The sequence below is a fragment of the Cimex lectularius genome, unplaced genomic scaffold (genome assembly GCF_000648675.2).
Source record: "Cimex lectularius strain Harlan isolate CLEC.00 unplaced genomic scaffold, Clec_2.1 scaffold125, whole genome shotgun sequence".
NCBI classification, from domain to species: domain Eukaryota; kingdom Metazoa; phylum Arthropoda; class Insecta; order Hemiptera; family Cimicidae; genus Cimex; species Cimex lectularius.
Genome location: NW_019392662.1, coordinates 113,482 through 129,005, shown reverse-complemented (window position 1 = coordinate 129,005; position 15,524 = coordinate 113,482). Strand labels below are relative to the sequence as shown.

At 36.7% G+C, this 15,524-nt stretch overlaps 1 protein-coding gene across 3 annotated transcripts in view; it reads right to left on the bottom strand.

The window, feature by feature from the left end:
• LOC106668842 overlaps positions 1-6,779 on the bottom strand; it is a 115,356-nt gene extending 108,577 nt beyond the window's left edge. The window contains exons 1-2 of one of the 3 annotated variants that reach the window (XM_024224921.1): positions 6,632-6,734; positions 6,401-6,550 (exon numbers count right to left, since the gene is read on the bottom strand). Coding sequence is in view for 2 of the 3 variants with exons in the window: in XM_014397982.2 (XP_014253468.1) it covers positions 6,632-6,655 (24 nt within the window). In the remaining variant the exon portion in view is untranslated. Of the gene's footprint in view, positions 1-6,400; positions 6,551-6,631 lie in introns of all 3 variants that reach the window. The other 2 variants (XM_014397982.2, XM_014397981.2) reach the window with 2 other exon arrangements.
• Between the last annotated feature and the right edge of the window lie 8,745 nt (positions 6,780-15,524).

The window sequence follows — 15,524 nt, the reverse complement described above, 5'->3', positions numbered from 1 at the left end:
TTACTGTTGTTCAAGCGATTCATCAGCTCCAGGAAGTTCGAGATTTCCAAATTTCTGACGCACTGCTAGAAGAAGATTAAAACAATACGGCTGATTTCGCCCCTTAAGAGGACCAGAATTGACCAGAGCACACGGAGTTGACAGCTCGCATTTCCTCGAGAACGCAGCCATTGCTCTTGGACGATTGGTTTGCTGTACTTTTTACAGATGAATGTAGATGTGCTCTACGATCTACAGATGGGCGTGAAAGAGTGTGGAAAAGGCGAAATGGAAGGTACGAAGCCTGGAATTTTTCCAGAGCCAACCTTTACAAAGTAGCTCAGTGATTGTGTGGGCGGGAATTTCAATGGAGAATCGCACAGAGTTGGTTGTAGTTCGTCGAGAGTTTTTGACGGCCACTCGCTATGTGGATGAAATTTTGGAACATCATGCGTAGCCTATCCTCGATGACAAACATCAGCGACAATCCTATTCTAATATCATGCATTAAAATGCCCTTCACATGTCGCTCGCAAAGTACAAACGTACCTTCAACAGCGTAACAATAGGGTCTTAGCCTGGCCAGCCCTTTCTCCAGACTTGAACCCAATCTTACATTTATGGGATAACCTCAAAAGATACCCTCCACGATCTTGAAAGAACTCTTAATGAAGAATGGGCTAGCCTCCAACAAAGGGACATTTCCAGACTGGTAGAAAGTGTGCCGAGGTGTCTTCGAGATGTATGTAATTAAGGCAAGGGGAAGAAATACGCGATATTGAAATGTTTATTAAAAATCTAATTAAAACAAATTTTATCTGTCCGTCTTTTTTCATTTTCCTTAGGAATTTACAATTTTTTAAAACTTTTTTAGACAAAGTCTCAATTATTAAACTTTAAAAACGTGAAACTTTTATTAATATATACAAATATAAACAAATCAAGTTATATTACAAGTGGGTGGAAGTTTTTGCCTATCGGTGTATTAATTTAAAAGGTTAATAAAAATACAAAGAACTATTCACAATTTTGAAATACGTGGTTTAAAGTATGAAATTGAATAATGCAACACCGTACCCACGAGAACTGTGCATTCTGCTGAGAAGAACAGACAACAATGCTTTTATCAATGGGACATAAAATATTGATTACGAAAAACCAGTGTCAGCAATATAAACTTGTTGGCTAATTTGGGAAAATTGACAGGGGTTGAGCTAAATACAGAGATCTTAGTTAAATAATCAAAATTCCCCGTGTGTCAGGGCCTTTACGAAGTTCAATGACATTTGGAAAACTTTCAAATTGTTGCTAATCTATTTGGAAGGGGGTTACGTCGACATGGAAATGGTGTTTGCCAGCCGTTTTCGATCCTTACCAACAGCCGTGTGGAACGCCGATCAGGATAATATTAATCATTAATATCGCTTTTTGATAGGCTCTAATTAATGTGTACATAATGGTGGAAGTAATTGCATCAATAAGCGTAAAAGGCGTCCGAAGACGGTCTAAGTCACGACTGTACACAGATTAGGGCTGTAAATAAAAACACGCCGGCCAATTTTATTGTTCGCCCGCGACCGTTACGTATACGAAAAGTAAATTATTACCTGCAATTTCAACCGGCCTAAATACTAGCTATCATCCCGGTCAGGAGGTACATACACAAATAAATGGCTGTAGAGCTTGTAATTTAGTCCCGGTTGTGATTTAATGCATGATTGATCTATTTAAAGTGTAATCCTGTTACACATAAATAAAAACTATTTAATTTTGTTTTTATAAAGTATATTAACATTTTAATAAAGATTTTACACATGTAATAATTTCATTTGTTAATTGTTGCAACTGGCAACTATTACTATTACTGTGTGATGATTAGTGACCGTTAGTCGGTGATTATTCGGAAATCGTGAGATGCGGTCTGGTGCGACTTAGGTTTCAGAATTTTCACATTTTCTTTATCGAGCCAACGTTTCGGTCTTTACTGAGATCATCTTCAGGGCCTGGGATTTGTAAAATTTAAACAATGTTTATAATTTGGGGGGCCTTCAGGGCCTGGGATTTATAAACATTGTTTAAATTTTACAAATACTTGTAGATCATCTTCAGGGCTCAAAGTGTTTGTTTTCTGCGTAATTTTGCCATTCTTGCGTGTCGTGCAATCGACATGCAAGAATGGCACAATGACGCAGAAAACAAATACTTTGAGCCCTGAAGATGACTTCAATAAAGACCGAAACGTTGGCACGATAAAGAAAATGTTTTGCTGAAACCTACGTCCCACCAGACCGCATCTCACAATTTCCGAATAATTACTATTAATTCTAAGATTCAAACAACTATCAATAATTAATACAAAAAACAAACATTGTACTATTAAATTATTATTATGAACTGATGACAATGATGATGACATTCTTAATGATCATACTACTGGATATTTTTTCGCTGGTTTACGATTTACTCGAATGATTCACGCCATCTTTAGGAAGGAAATAAACTTTCATACGTTGCAGACCAATAAACAAAGTGGATATTAAATTATTAATTTTTATTAATGTGGACGTAATTGTAAATGTTGTTAACAGCTTCCTTTGCCATTTGTTATTATATTATTTAATTCAATTACTATTTATGTTATAATTTATATAATAATATTTTAAAATAAAGTTATTTTTCAAAACTTATTTTTGAGATATTAATGAACAGAAACTGTACACGACTGGAGTGTTTTTTTTATGTTTCTCAGGCTTTCGTCAAAGTGTTGCATGAAGGACTGTTATACGAATTAAAACTATTTCTACCCCAGGCCTATTATCTAATTCAACAATCATTCCTTAAGGAGGGGTTTTTCGCATTAAATCAGGAATCGGGAACTTCTGAGATGAAGGAAATGCTACAGGTGTGCCGCATGGGTCAATACTCGCTCCGCTGTTGTACACAATTTGTACTTCTGGCATGCCCTCAAATGCCACAAAGCCACATATGCGGATGACATCACCGCATTAAGAAGTCACCCCTCTTCTACACAAGCTTTTCTTATGTACAAAACAACAGTCAACAGTAGAAAAAATGACGTTTAAAACGACAACATCACAACATTTCACCTTTACTTGCCCTAGCATAAACATGTATTGTTATTGAACTTCAATCTGACAAAGTTAACTATTTAGAACTTACATTTGATAGGAGACTAACGTGGAATCCAAACACATGATTACATGAACAGACACTCAACAAACAATTTAAAATGTTTTATTACCTACTGAACTGGTAATCAAAAATGACCACTAAATCAAAACTTTCGACATAAACAAACTTACTCAAACCTATATGATGCTACGGGTGCCAAGTTTACGGGTCGGCCAAATATTCCAATATTCAAAGATTACTATGTTTTCAATCAAAGAGTGTGCAAATAATGTTTTGCCCCTTCATATGTAAACAATAACATATATTAAAGAGTTTTTCACTTGCTATCTGTTTTTTTTTTTATTCATCAAAACTTATTACAGACGTATTCAGAGTAAATTACAAGGGATGGAAGAAGGAGAACCTTGCTAATTTAAGACTGCTCAAAAACTACTGCTTCTAAGAGTTGTATTCAGGGCAATTTCGTTTGACGCTGTGTATGGGTGTATGTTGGCTGGAGAAATGCCCATAGGCCTGAAAATCAAAGAAATATTGCAAGTATACGAAATGATACATGGGTACAGCATTGATGAAATAAACTTGGATATCAGAATAGATTTCATTTAATTGCTTCACCCATTATTTTACAGAGAAATCGAAAGAAAAAACAGTGAAGAATATATTATTCACATTTGTCGTGCTCGGGAAAAATTTTCCACACCATGTCGGCTATTACAAGCTTGCCTCGCACTGCTCTTACAACCAGATAAAAGAGTCACTTAATAGGAATAGTTAATTGTGCAGAGGGTTCCGTGCTTATCAGCACAGACAGCCGGACCTGTACTGACTTGCTAAAATCCCGAAAACGCATGACAAGGACAGTCCAAATGTGAATCGATTTGGAAAGAAACGAGAGAAGAAAAGAGGAATGAAGAAGAGGACGGGAAAGCAAAATAAGCGGGGAGAAAAAAATTTTAAGGATAAAATAAAAAAATTTCTAAAAATTAAATCATTTAACGAATCTGCACTTATTCGCCGGTCACCTAAATCAGTGCGTGTATCAGGTGGCAGGAGTTATGTCAGTGAACAAAATTGCTAAAAATTAAATCAAATGGGCTTAGAAGGTGTATAAGACAAATAAATGAAAGAAAAAAATAACAATAATGAAGAAAGAAAACAAAAATAAAATGAAATAAATTGAAATAAAGATAAAATAAAAATTAAAGAATACAAGAATATGGTTATACTATATACTACAAAGAAGTTCAAATTATAAATTTAAAAATTTTACAGTGTTAATTTGAAATCATAATGATCATAAATTAATTTTATGATTGTAAAGAAACCTAAGAACAACATTTAGTGAAAAATTAAAATAAAAATTAGTAAATTCACTAGTTTCTTGGTCCGCTTGACCAATTAATATATTTCAATTAATTAAGGTTTTTAGTTGAGATAAAAAAGTTAAAAAATGGCAAAAAGGAGGGAAAATTCAAAAGGTGGGGTTGAGATGGGAAGTTAGTGTCCGTGTGGATCGAGGTCACGACAGCTCAAGTGGTAGAGCAGCGGCGTATTTAGCCGAAGATCGTTGGTTCGAATCCCGCTTGTGACACTGATTTTTTTATCTCAATTAAAAACCTTCATTAATTGAAGTAAAAATTAGTGTTTAGTTTGGATATAAAAATATTAGTAATTACTTTTTGTCTTGTTTGATACTCATTGTTTGATTCAGCAAAAAGTTAAATTTTAAAGACTCACAAACAATAATATTTTAAAAACAATTGTTTAAATTTTAGAACCTGATCCATGTAATATAGTTAGGGCACTCTCAACACGACAGACAAGAATGACACATCTGCACGGAAAACAAACACTTGGAGCCCTGAAGATGATCTCAATAAAGATCGAAACGTTGGCACGATAAAGAAAATGTTTTTCTGAAACCTACGACCTCCCAATAATCATAATACAGTTTATTGGTGTTGAATCTAAAAGGTGTAAAAAGGATAATTCTCAAAAGAGAATTTCGGGTTATTATTAATGGATTTAATTTTAAATAACACTTATTCATTCCACTCCATGAAACAATACCATAGCAAATTATAGTCTGAACTAAGGCATAATTAGCCAATTTTAACAATTTAAACTTAGGACCTTTCTTAATACACTGAATATATGAAGGAGTTTTCTCAGTCGCACAACCAAGAGAACCAAGGAGAATTAATAAATACATTTGAATAAGATTATTTTTCATTTACGGAAATACTTTAATTTGATTTAAAATATTCAAGATGTAATAATGTTAATTCAAGCCATCTACATGCAATGTTAATAATTGTTTTTGAAGTAAACACATGTATATATCATAATGATTATAAAACACTTGTAATATGTCATATGGAGCATATGTCAATAAATATCTTCTTATTAGGGGTAATAGTAAGAGGGGGGAAAATGTAAATTTATCAATTCAACCTTTCCACAATTACCACTTTGACTACTGAAAAGAATATAGATCGGAGACATCTTGAATATTAATCTAGAAAATAAATAATCCAGATAATAAGATAATATCTTATTAATCCAGAGCAGCTGCCAATGGGTAGTTCACCACAATGTCAATTATTGTCAAAATTAAGTCGAATCGACTGGTTGTTTATAATATATATACAGTCGTAGATAAATATACATGTAGTAAAAAAAAACATGAAAAACAATTGGACTATTAAATTATGAATTGTTAAAATATCGGACGTTTCTAATTAGAAATGTAGTTAACGTCTAAAAGAGTTAGATAAATTTATGCTTTGGCCGTTTATTCAGCATTTTTATCGAATTCAAATCTCATTTATGTTATAATTAATTACATTATATTTCGTGGTCCGATTGACCAAATAACTTCTTTCAATTGATGAAAATGAAAAAGCTGATGTCACGAGCGGGATTGGGCCGAAGGTCGTGGGTTCGAATCCCGCTCGTGGCACTAGCTTTTTCATTTCAACCAATTCCTTACATAAAAAGATTAATTAGTTGAAAGAAGTTATAAATAAACTTTTATAATTGGATTTTTAAGAATTTGTTTTGTACAACTTTTTATGCTGTCGAATAATTCTTTTGTATTGTGTCTTCTTCACTTATCAATTATTTGATCTTTTATCATTAATTTGTCTGCTGATTATCGTACTCGACCCGATAGTACTTCTAGATTAAGCGAACTTAGAAAACTAAGGGGCAATTGCCGACAAAAATTCAAAAATTCTCACGCAAAAATATACTAAACTTGACATACCAAGGAAAGTGAAACGTCCGTCCAAGGACCGGTTTTTTAAATTATAGATTGTTTTCATAATAAAAATCTTCACTTTTCCTTTCAAATCTTGAAACGATCAATGGCAATTTTCTTTCATTTAGAAGTCCGGTTGAAAACAATCTGATAAATCTAGAATGGAAAAACTCAATAAATCTTTCCACGGACTTGTCAAATGTGGCCTGGCCTATTTCGAAAATTGTAATGTACAACCTGAGTGGTTTTCTTCTGTCCCATGGTTTCTCTTGGTGCTGTGCTGGATCTGCACTTACGTGGGCTTAGTTTACCGGTCCAAGGTTCACACTGAATACCCGACTCCACATAAAGCTATACGGGTCACCGGGCATAATAAAAACCCCTCCCATGACATGGGTCAACAGTCAGATTCAAATGTTTATTTACTACTTGTCTATTTAACCTAAATCGCAATCCTTATCCTATTATCGGTGTGTTTGAAGTAAAAAAAATCAATGCATAAATCTTCTCGAATGGGATGGTTTCCTGTCGACTGAGGTTGGAAATCCTGCGTACATTTACACCGATTAATGTAACAGATTGACTTTTTCATCTCAACCGAGAGCTTACATAAAAATAATAATTAATTTAAAGAATTAATTTGGTCAATTAGGCCACTAAAACATAATGGATGTAACGGATTGAATTGAATGTATTAATTTGATAAAATCGCATTATCCGTTAAAGTAAAGCAGTGCGGTGAAGAAAAGTAGAAATTATTTGTTGAAAACAATGCAATAATAAAATATCTAACTAAATAATTTATCAATGTTAAATAATAAAAATAAAACTTTATTCATTTTTGTTCTGCTTATCACCGCTATTTGGTCAACGCTTTTCAACATTTGGACATTTTTATTGGTCGATTTGTGTTTTTGGAATTTGAAAGGCTGTAATGAGACAAATTAATGGATTCAAAATGGGGTAAAGCTGAGAGCTCTGAGCAATAAGAATATAATTTTTCCTACTGACATATCTCGTTTGCCAGTTTCCGATCATTTTGCTCTGGCTAGCTTTTTGGTGTCTCACTCGTTGTGACATTTCGCCCTGTTTGGAGCTCAGCGTCAATGATATTAGCAGGCGCACAAACCCACTGAAGATGCCAAAATGATTGGCAACGACCAAAGTAGAGGTTCACCCCACAGATACTCAAAATAAAAATAACGATTTTTTTCGATTTATAACAAATCCGATAGTTATTAAAAAAAAAAAAACAATATTTGGATTTCAAGCCATCCTGCATGACAGGAATTACGTTACGTCAATATTAAAGAAAGCTGTAATTTTCAAATCACGATTAACATCATCATTAACCGAATTTAGATACCAGGGTCAGTTAGAAATATCTGCAAACTCAAAACAGTTCAATTTTAAACATTACTTTAACCGTGTGTTTCATTTTGTTTTTAATTTTCTGCAGATTGACCTGGATTTGAACTCAGCCGTCGCTGAATTTAATAAGCTGTAACGTCTTTTAATGCGGATTGTGTTTTACAGTTATGAAGATTTTTGCAGCTTCAAAAGCCCTGATGAGTTAGGTTCCAGAAGAAATTTAAACTTAAGCTTAGTTTCGTTGGCCTTTTTCCAGGAGAATAAAAAATTGATGTTTGTATTATGGAGTTAGTGCCATCTATAATTGGGCGCAGGCGAATCAGGAAAACATAACTGTAACTTACTTTCTTAGAACTTTTCCTTTGGTTGTGCTCAATAGGTCCATTGACTTTTTATTTAAGGCAGTACCAATTTATTCGCCTTTTTGTGAGTCAACATACACTTTCTCCTTGATTCAAAGGTAAATCGCGTTACCTATGCTTTACTCGCGTATAAAGACAACCGGCCTATTCTAACTTTTTCCTGACATTATCACGTGGAGGACGCTTAAAGAAAGCTATGCTTGTCGAGTGGCCGGTCGAAGAAATTGAAAGTGGAATTATCAAAAGAAAAAGTGGACGGAATCATCCGCCGGGGCAGCGTCCGGTCGCAGCAATTATTTCGCAACGCACGTCCTGGAAAACTAGATAAATTATTTTTTCTCCTATTACTTTCACACAGGAGCACTCTACTGTTTCAAACATGAGCTGAAAGTAAGGAAGATCCTTTAGATTTTGAGTAAAAGCCGTTTGATTTTCTACATCAATTAAACTCAATTAAACGGTCGATGTGCAATGTGTGAATAGTACTCATATTCATACATGCCCATCAGAGAGAGAGAGAGAAAGAGGACAGTGAGCGAGTGGGTGAGATAGAGGACAGCGAGCGAGTGGATGAGAGAGAGAGAGAGAGAGAGAGAGAGAGAGAGAGAGAGAGAGAGAGAGAGAGAGAGAGTGAGTGAGTAGGTGAGAGAGAGAGATAGAGAGAGTGAGCGAATGGGAAAGAGAGAAAGAAGAAAGAGGGAGTGGGCGAGTACGCGAGAGAGAGGACAGTGAGCGAGTGGGTGAGAGAGAAAAAAAGAGAGAGAGTGAGCAAGTGGGTGAGAGAGAGGGAGAGAGTGGGTCAGAAAGAGAGCGTGTGGGTGAGAGAGAAAGGGAGGGCAAGTGAGTGAGAAAGAGAGAGAGGGAGAGAGAGAGAGGGAATGAGCGAGTGGGTGACAGAGAGAGAAACAGAGAGAGAGTGAGCAAGTGGGTGAAAGAGAGAGAGAAGAAAGTGGGAGTGGGCGAGCGTGAGAGAGAGAGAAGAAAGAGAGAGAAAGAGAGAGAGAAGAAAGAGAGAGAGAGAGAGAGAGAGAGAGAAAGAGAGAGAGAAGAAAGAGAGATAAAGAGAGAGAGAGAAGAAAGAGAGAGAGAAGAAAGAGGGAGTGGGCGAGTGCGTGAGAGAGAAAAGAAAGAAAGAAAGAGAGAGAGAGAGAGAAGAAAGAGGGAGTGGGCGAGTGCGTGAGAGAGAAAAGAAAGAGAGAGAGAGAAGAAAGAGGGAGTGGGCGAATGCGTGAGAGAGAGAGAGAGAGAAGAAAGAGGGAGTGGGCGAGTGCGTGAGAGAGAAAAGAAAGAGAAAGAGAGAGAGAAGAAAGAGGGAGTGGGCGAGGGCGTGAGAGAGAAAAGAAAGAGAGAGATAGAAGAAAGAGAGAGATAGAGAGAGCGAAGAAAGAGGGAGTGGGCGAGTGCGTGAGAGAGAAAAGAAAGAGAGAGTGAGCGAGTGGGTGAGAGAGAAAGAGAGCGAGTGGGTGAGTGAGAGAGAGTGAGAGAGAGAGAGAGTGAGCGAGTGAGTCAGAGAAAGAGCGTGTGGGTCAGAGAGAAAGGGAGGGCAAATGGGTGAGAAAGAGAGAGAGCGTGAGCGAGCGAGTGGGTGAGAGACAAAGAGAAAGAGAGTGAGTGGTTAAGAGAGAGAGAGAGCGATTGGGTGAAAAAGAGAGAGCGAGAGAGAGTGGGTGAGAGAGAAAGGGTGGGCAAGTGGGAGATAAAGAGAGAAACAATCAGCGAATGGGTGAGAAAGAGAGAGAGCGTGAGCGAGCGAGTGGGTGAGAGACAAAGAGAAAGAGAGTGAGTGGTTAAGAGAGAGAGAGAGCGATTGGGTGAAAAAGAGAGAGCGAGAGAGAGTGGGTGAGAGAGAAAGGGTGGGCAAGTGGGAGATAAAGAGAGAAACAATCAGCGAATGGGTGAGAAAGAGAGAGTGAGCGAGTGGGTGATAGAGAGAGGAAGAGTGTGTTCGTGTGAAGGAGTGAGAATTGGTTTAAGCGTATACGAATATCTGATTCCCACACAGTTAAATTAAAACATTTTTACTTATAGTAATTTTACCACAATTCATCCTATAATGCTTGTAATTTGTCAAATTTTGAAAAAGGGTTACCTGCGTTCTTGCAGCAGAAAACAATAAATAATATCGGTTTTGCTGAGTGGGTGGTAATTCCCTCCGGAACGCATTGTTTTCACCTGTGTCGACGGAAGTCGGCAGATATAATTGTACCCTTTTCGTTCTACACGCTTTCTAAACCTGCTTTTTTGTCTTTGAAATTCTATTTTTTCACCTAAAGAACCGGACTGTTGAGTCACAATTGAATAGCGGAAAATTGCCGAAAATTCGATAGATCGATTAGTTCAAGCACTGCTTGCGGATTTTTTATCATGTTTTCTGATATACATTCTAAATTATGTACGTCTAAAGAATGTTTAGGATTGAATGAAGGATAATAAATACAACAAATTATGTATTAAGGGATTAACAATACAACGAGTTGACATGAAATAATGGTCAATCCTATTTTGCAATTATAAATTTTGTATTTGAACACATTGCTATGATTAAAAATGCAACAATTGAAGGTATGCATTCGAACTAATCTTACAGACACGATATTTGACGGAAAATCGCAGGTTTAATAAAAAAGCAATATGTTTCTTGGCAATACAAAACAAGATGTATTTCTTGCCATTTGGTAAGGACAGATATTCCCGGGGGATTTTCGGACGACCCTGCGGTCACGGGTCAGTTGGTTAGGGTCCGAGAGGAGGGACGAATCCATTTTCCACCGGGGTCCTTATCCCGTCTTTTTTCCCCCGACGACAGCACCCCCGCACCGCACCCGACACTCTTCTGGAATGCACCTACCTCATTTTTCCGCCGCCTTTCCACGGGGAACATTGAAAAACTCTTTCATTTATTATTGTTGCGGTAGAAACGTTTCGTACTCCCGTCAAGATTAAATAAAGTAAAATTGATGTTAAGAAAATAGGCCAGACAGGGCATGGAGGATAGGCATATTAGGATGATGGAACCAAAATAGAAACTCATCACCCATCTTTTAGACCTCGATAAGAATAACAACAACAATGAACCAGAATTGCAAGAGAAACGCTTGCTTGTTAGTGGTGCAATCGGTGTCAATTCAAATTCGGTTTGACGATACAAACTACCGTATAATAGACGAAAAATAGATAATGTTAGTTAATCTATAGGAATAGGAAACATGTGTCGGTTGAATTCTTAATAAATTATAGCATTCGTACATTTAAACATTGTTTTAAAGTTCAAGCATTTGATCTGTTTAAACAGTTTTTACAACTAATTAAGGTTTTTAGTTGAGATAAAAAAGTCAGTGTCACGAACGGGATTCGAACCCACGATCTTCGGCTAGATACGCCGCAGCTCTGCCACTTGAGCTATCGTGACCTCGATCCACTCGGACACTAACTTCCCATCTCAACCCCACCTTTCGAATTTTCCCTCCTTTTTGCCATTTTTCAAATGTCGTGTAATCTATTTAATTCTCGGCGACAAATGAAATGGCCGCGGAGAGCTTTCGTGAAGGTATACTTCATTTCAACTTATTAAATTCACTAGTTTTCGTGGTCCGCTTGACCAATTAATATCTATCAATTAATTAAGGTTTTTTAGTTAAGATAAAAAAGGGAAGTTAGTCACGATAGCTCAAGCGGTAGTGCGGCGGCGTATCTAGCCGAAGATCGTGGGTTTGAATCCCGCTCGTGACACTGACTTTTTTATCTAACCACTAGTGAGTTTTTGAACAGACAGGACAGGAGGTAATGACAACAAACAAAAGTAATGTCTGAGCGCCTCTGACTAAGGATATGGTAATCACCATTGATCCAAGAGCTGATATTCATAGTTTCGCAGAGGATACCCACCATTAAGGAATAAAAACGATCATTATGGCATAAGTATGTTAAATCATTGATGAATAGAAAAAAACAGACAAATGTATGTGTCGTTGTATTTCTTTAAATCTTCATTTATGGTAAAGACAAATTTTACAGTTTCGCCAACCATCATGTCCTCCTTTGTATAATTTGTACGCATCTTAAAGAAAATTATCTTAGTTGAATGAATCAAGTGAAAAGAATCTGGGACCGTAGCAGCATCTTCGAAATTACTTCTCTCATTTCATTGTTCAAAACTTAGAGAACAATAGGAAGCGCCACACCCAGGTCCCTTCAGATTTCAAGCTTTCGAGTACCACGCTAACTATGGCTTGGATTGAAATTTAAAAAAAAAATCAACTTCGTCCACCGGGAAAGTGTCTTTGCCGTTGCGTAACATTGGAGAGTAAAATCGGTGTGAGTTATGGAACCAGTTTCACTAAATTCGTTATTTCGTAAAGTTTCACTTTGGTCCTCGCTGACCTTTCCGCTCATTTTCCGATACTGCCTAGCACCATCAGCAGGGTGGGATCGAAGCTGGTTTTTGGAGAGATCAATCAACTGAATCGGACCAGACAAACCGGAAGACTGTAGAATCTTTTGACACAATTGAAAAATAAACTAAGGCAACTTGGTATTCCAAAATCCAAACGATTATCACCTGTATTTAATAATTCGTGTCCAATTCAAAAAGTGTAAGCACTTTTTTTAAACATTTCATTGTTGTTTGTTCAAATGAACCCTTGTTTGTTCCTGATCATCCATGATATCATTTGGAATCATGGTACAGAACTTCTTTTATTTTGCTTTATTTCAATTAATTAAGGTTTTGGTTGAGAAAAAAAAGTCAGGGTCACTAGCGGGATTCGAACTCAAGACCTTCGGCTAGATACGCCGCTTCTCTACCACTTGAGCTATCGTGACTTCCATCGACTCAGACACTAACTTCCCACCTTTCGAATTTCCCCTCCTTTTTGCCATTTTTCAAATGTCGTGTAATCTATTCGATTCTCGGCGACAAATGAATCTCCGTCGCCATTTCATTAAGGTGGGTTATATTATTGTAATTGGGTCGTTACAGATCATTTATAAACCGGCGAGGATAGGCAGATCAAATTACATTTTACTTAAGCTTAGTACTCTCGTTATCCTAGTTTTTATCATAAATTTTTCCTTTTTATAATTTAACGCTTCATCATTTTTTCTCAAGTGTTTCAATGTCGAACGTAGGTGTATACCTGTTTTGATGAATTAATCGTACTTATTGCTTTCCTTCTTGGAATAAATTTTATGTATGCTACCGAACTTATTGAAAAAAAAACCTGAAATATGTATACATAAGTTTATACATGAAAATGTTGATAGGCGCTCGATAGAAAAAGTGTCTGATTGGTATGCAGATAAAAGAAGATGCTTCGAAGCCTGAAATTCGAAGTGTTTCCTATTATCCCCCGTTCTCGATATCCAAGATGATGCTCGGTATGTACAATGGTTGTATCTCCCGCGGATAACAAGAGTCTACTATACTCTTTTTCTAACAATGAAACACCACCAAAGGTGAAAAAAAGGAAGTGCGTCTGACAGATCAAAACGGCGAGGAGAGAGTAAAATGATCGAAATCACACATAAATATACCCTTAAATCGTTCTGTTGAGTACATGATTGCACTAAATATACTTCCTTTGCCTGTTCTGACAATGAGTAATTAGCCGGGGCTTTTATCTAGATGTAAGAAGTCTATAGGAAGTTAATCCGAAGAGTAAAGAAATCCCAAGTCGATAATCGCTTCTGCTCATGTTTGTGCATGGTTTACAAATGGCGTGCCTGGAATCGTTTGTAAGTTTTACGTTTTTTCAAAAGTGGCACGGATTGGGTGAATATCAGCAGGTCGATTGAACTCGGTAACCCCGTGAGTCATGAGAGTGCGGAGATTTAACTGGCCAAATTATCCAGCGAGAAAATGGTTATTTTGAGGAGGCGAGGGCCGTTTGCGTAAATAAACAACGCCCCGGGGCATCGACTGAGTCGAAAATGAGATGTCAAAATGGCGTCAGCGTTGACTCATTGTCAGCGGAGGTTTTTGCATATTCGTAACATGGGCTCGTCTTCGTTATGTTACAGCGTCGGTGGAGAATGAACGAGTTCCATGGCTTCTAATTTTATACAGCGCAATTCTCCGTTCTAATGTAAAACCGCCTTGAACTTTACGTTCATCTTGATTATACCGAACAATTTACATCTTAATAATTTTATAGTTTAGGTTGAGGAACAGCAATTGAATAATTAATTCGTTTTCAACACGCTAAATCTCTGTAACTCAAATGAGAGTTGATTTTCTTCTTCTTCTTCTTATTTTTTTACGAGGGTTCGCAACAGCAGAGGTCATATAAACGCTCAGGGTGCTGGTGTTTTTGAAAAAAAGCCCATTTGTAAGTATGTCGGGTTCGCTGGATTCGAACCCGGGACCTTTTACCTTAGTGATGAGTGCCGTGTCAACGCCTAAACTGTTGCGGCCACCGACGCCCCCTGTTACTATTATGATTATTTACGTAACATTTTCTTAAATATATTGTTGGATGCTTTGTTGAAGGTCTGCATGGAGATGAACCTACAGTTTGGTGGTTTCAATCATGTCGTCAATTCGTCAAAAAAATGGGTTTGTGTGAAATTGTTAGTACCATAAACATCTGTTATCTGTGACTAAGAAAAAAAAATGCCCCACCGAAAACGACCATGAACCGGAACAAGTTGGACAGACAAGAATGGTCTCGCCAAAAATTATCAATTATTACTGAAATATCTGTTACATTTGTTTAACACCGATTTGTTAACTTAGGCCTCGATGATGGCGTAATATACGTTGAAAGCTTGCCTTAACTAAAATTAGTCCTGGAACCTCCTTCCGAGCCTTTGAAACAAAATTACCAGTGTACAGAAATTTTCAGAATAAAGAGTGGAATTATATTAAACTGTTAAAAGCATGAAATTTTCAACAGGCTAACATGATTTTAGCTAGCAGGCACGATATTCTACAAATAATTATAGCTAATTTACTAATAATTAATATAAAACGATTTTAACGTCCATTCATCGGTGAAATTACATTGTTAATTCTTGCTGTGATGATTTTGGTTTCTATAAAATATCAAAATAACAAAAGGGATCAAAAATTGATTGAACAATAAGAGTTCTTCCTAAAAGAAATTTGATTTGTTTTAAACTAAACACAAGCTCTTTGGCAACCAACAGTTTTGGCATTACTTGTTTTTACAAAAGCGTTCTAATTATGCAAAATCTCTCTCTCTCTCTCTCTCTCTCTCTCTCTCTCTTTCTCTCTCTCTCTCTCTCTCTCTCTCTCTCTTTTTCTCTCTTCTCTTCTCTCTCTTCTCTCTCTATCTCTCTCTAATCTATCTATCTATCTATCTATCTATTTATCTTGTATGTATTTATGTATCTATATATATATATTTATCTATCTATTTGCTTATATCGCTCTCTCT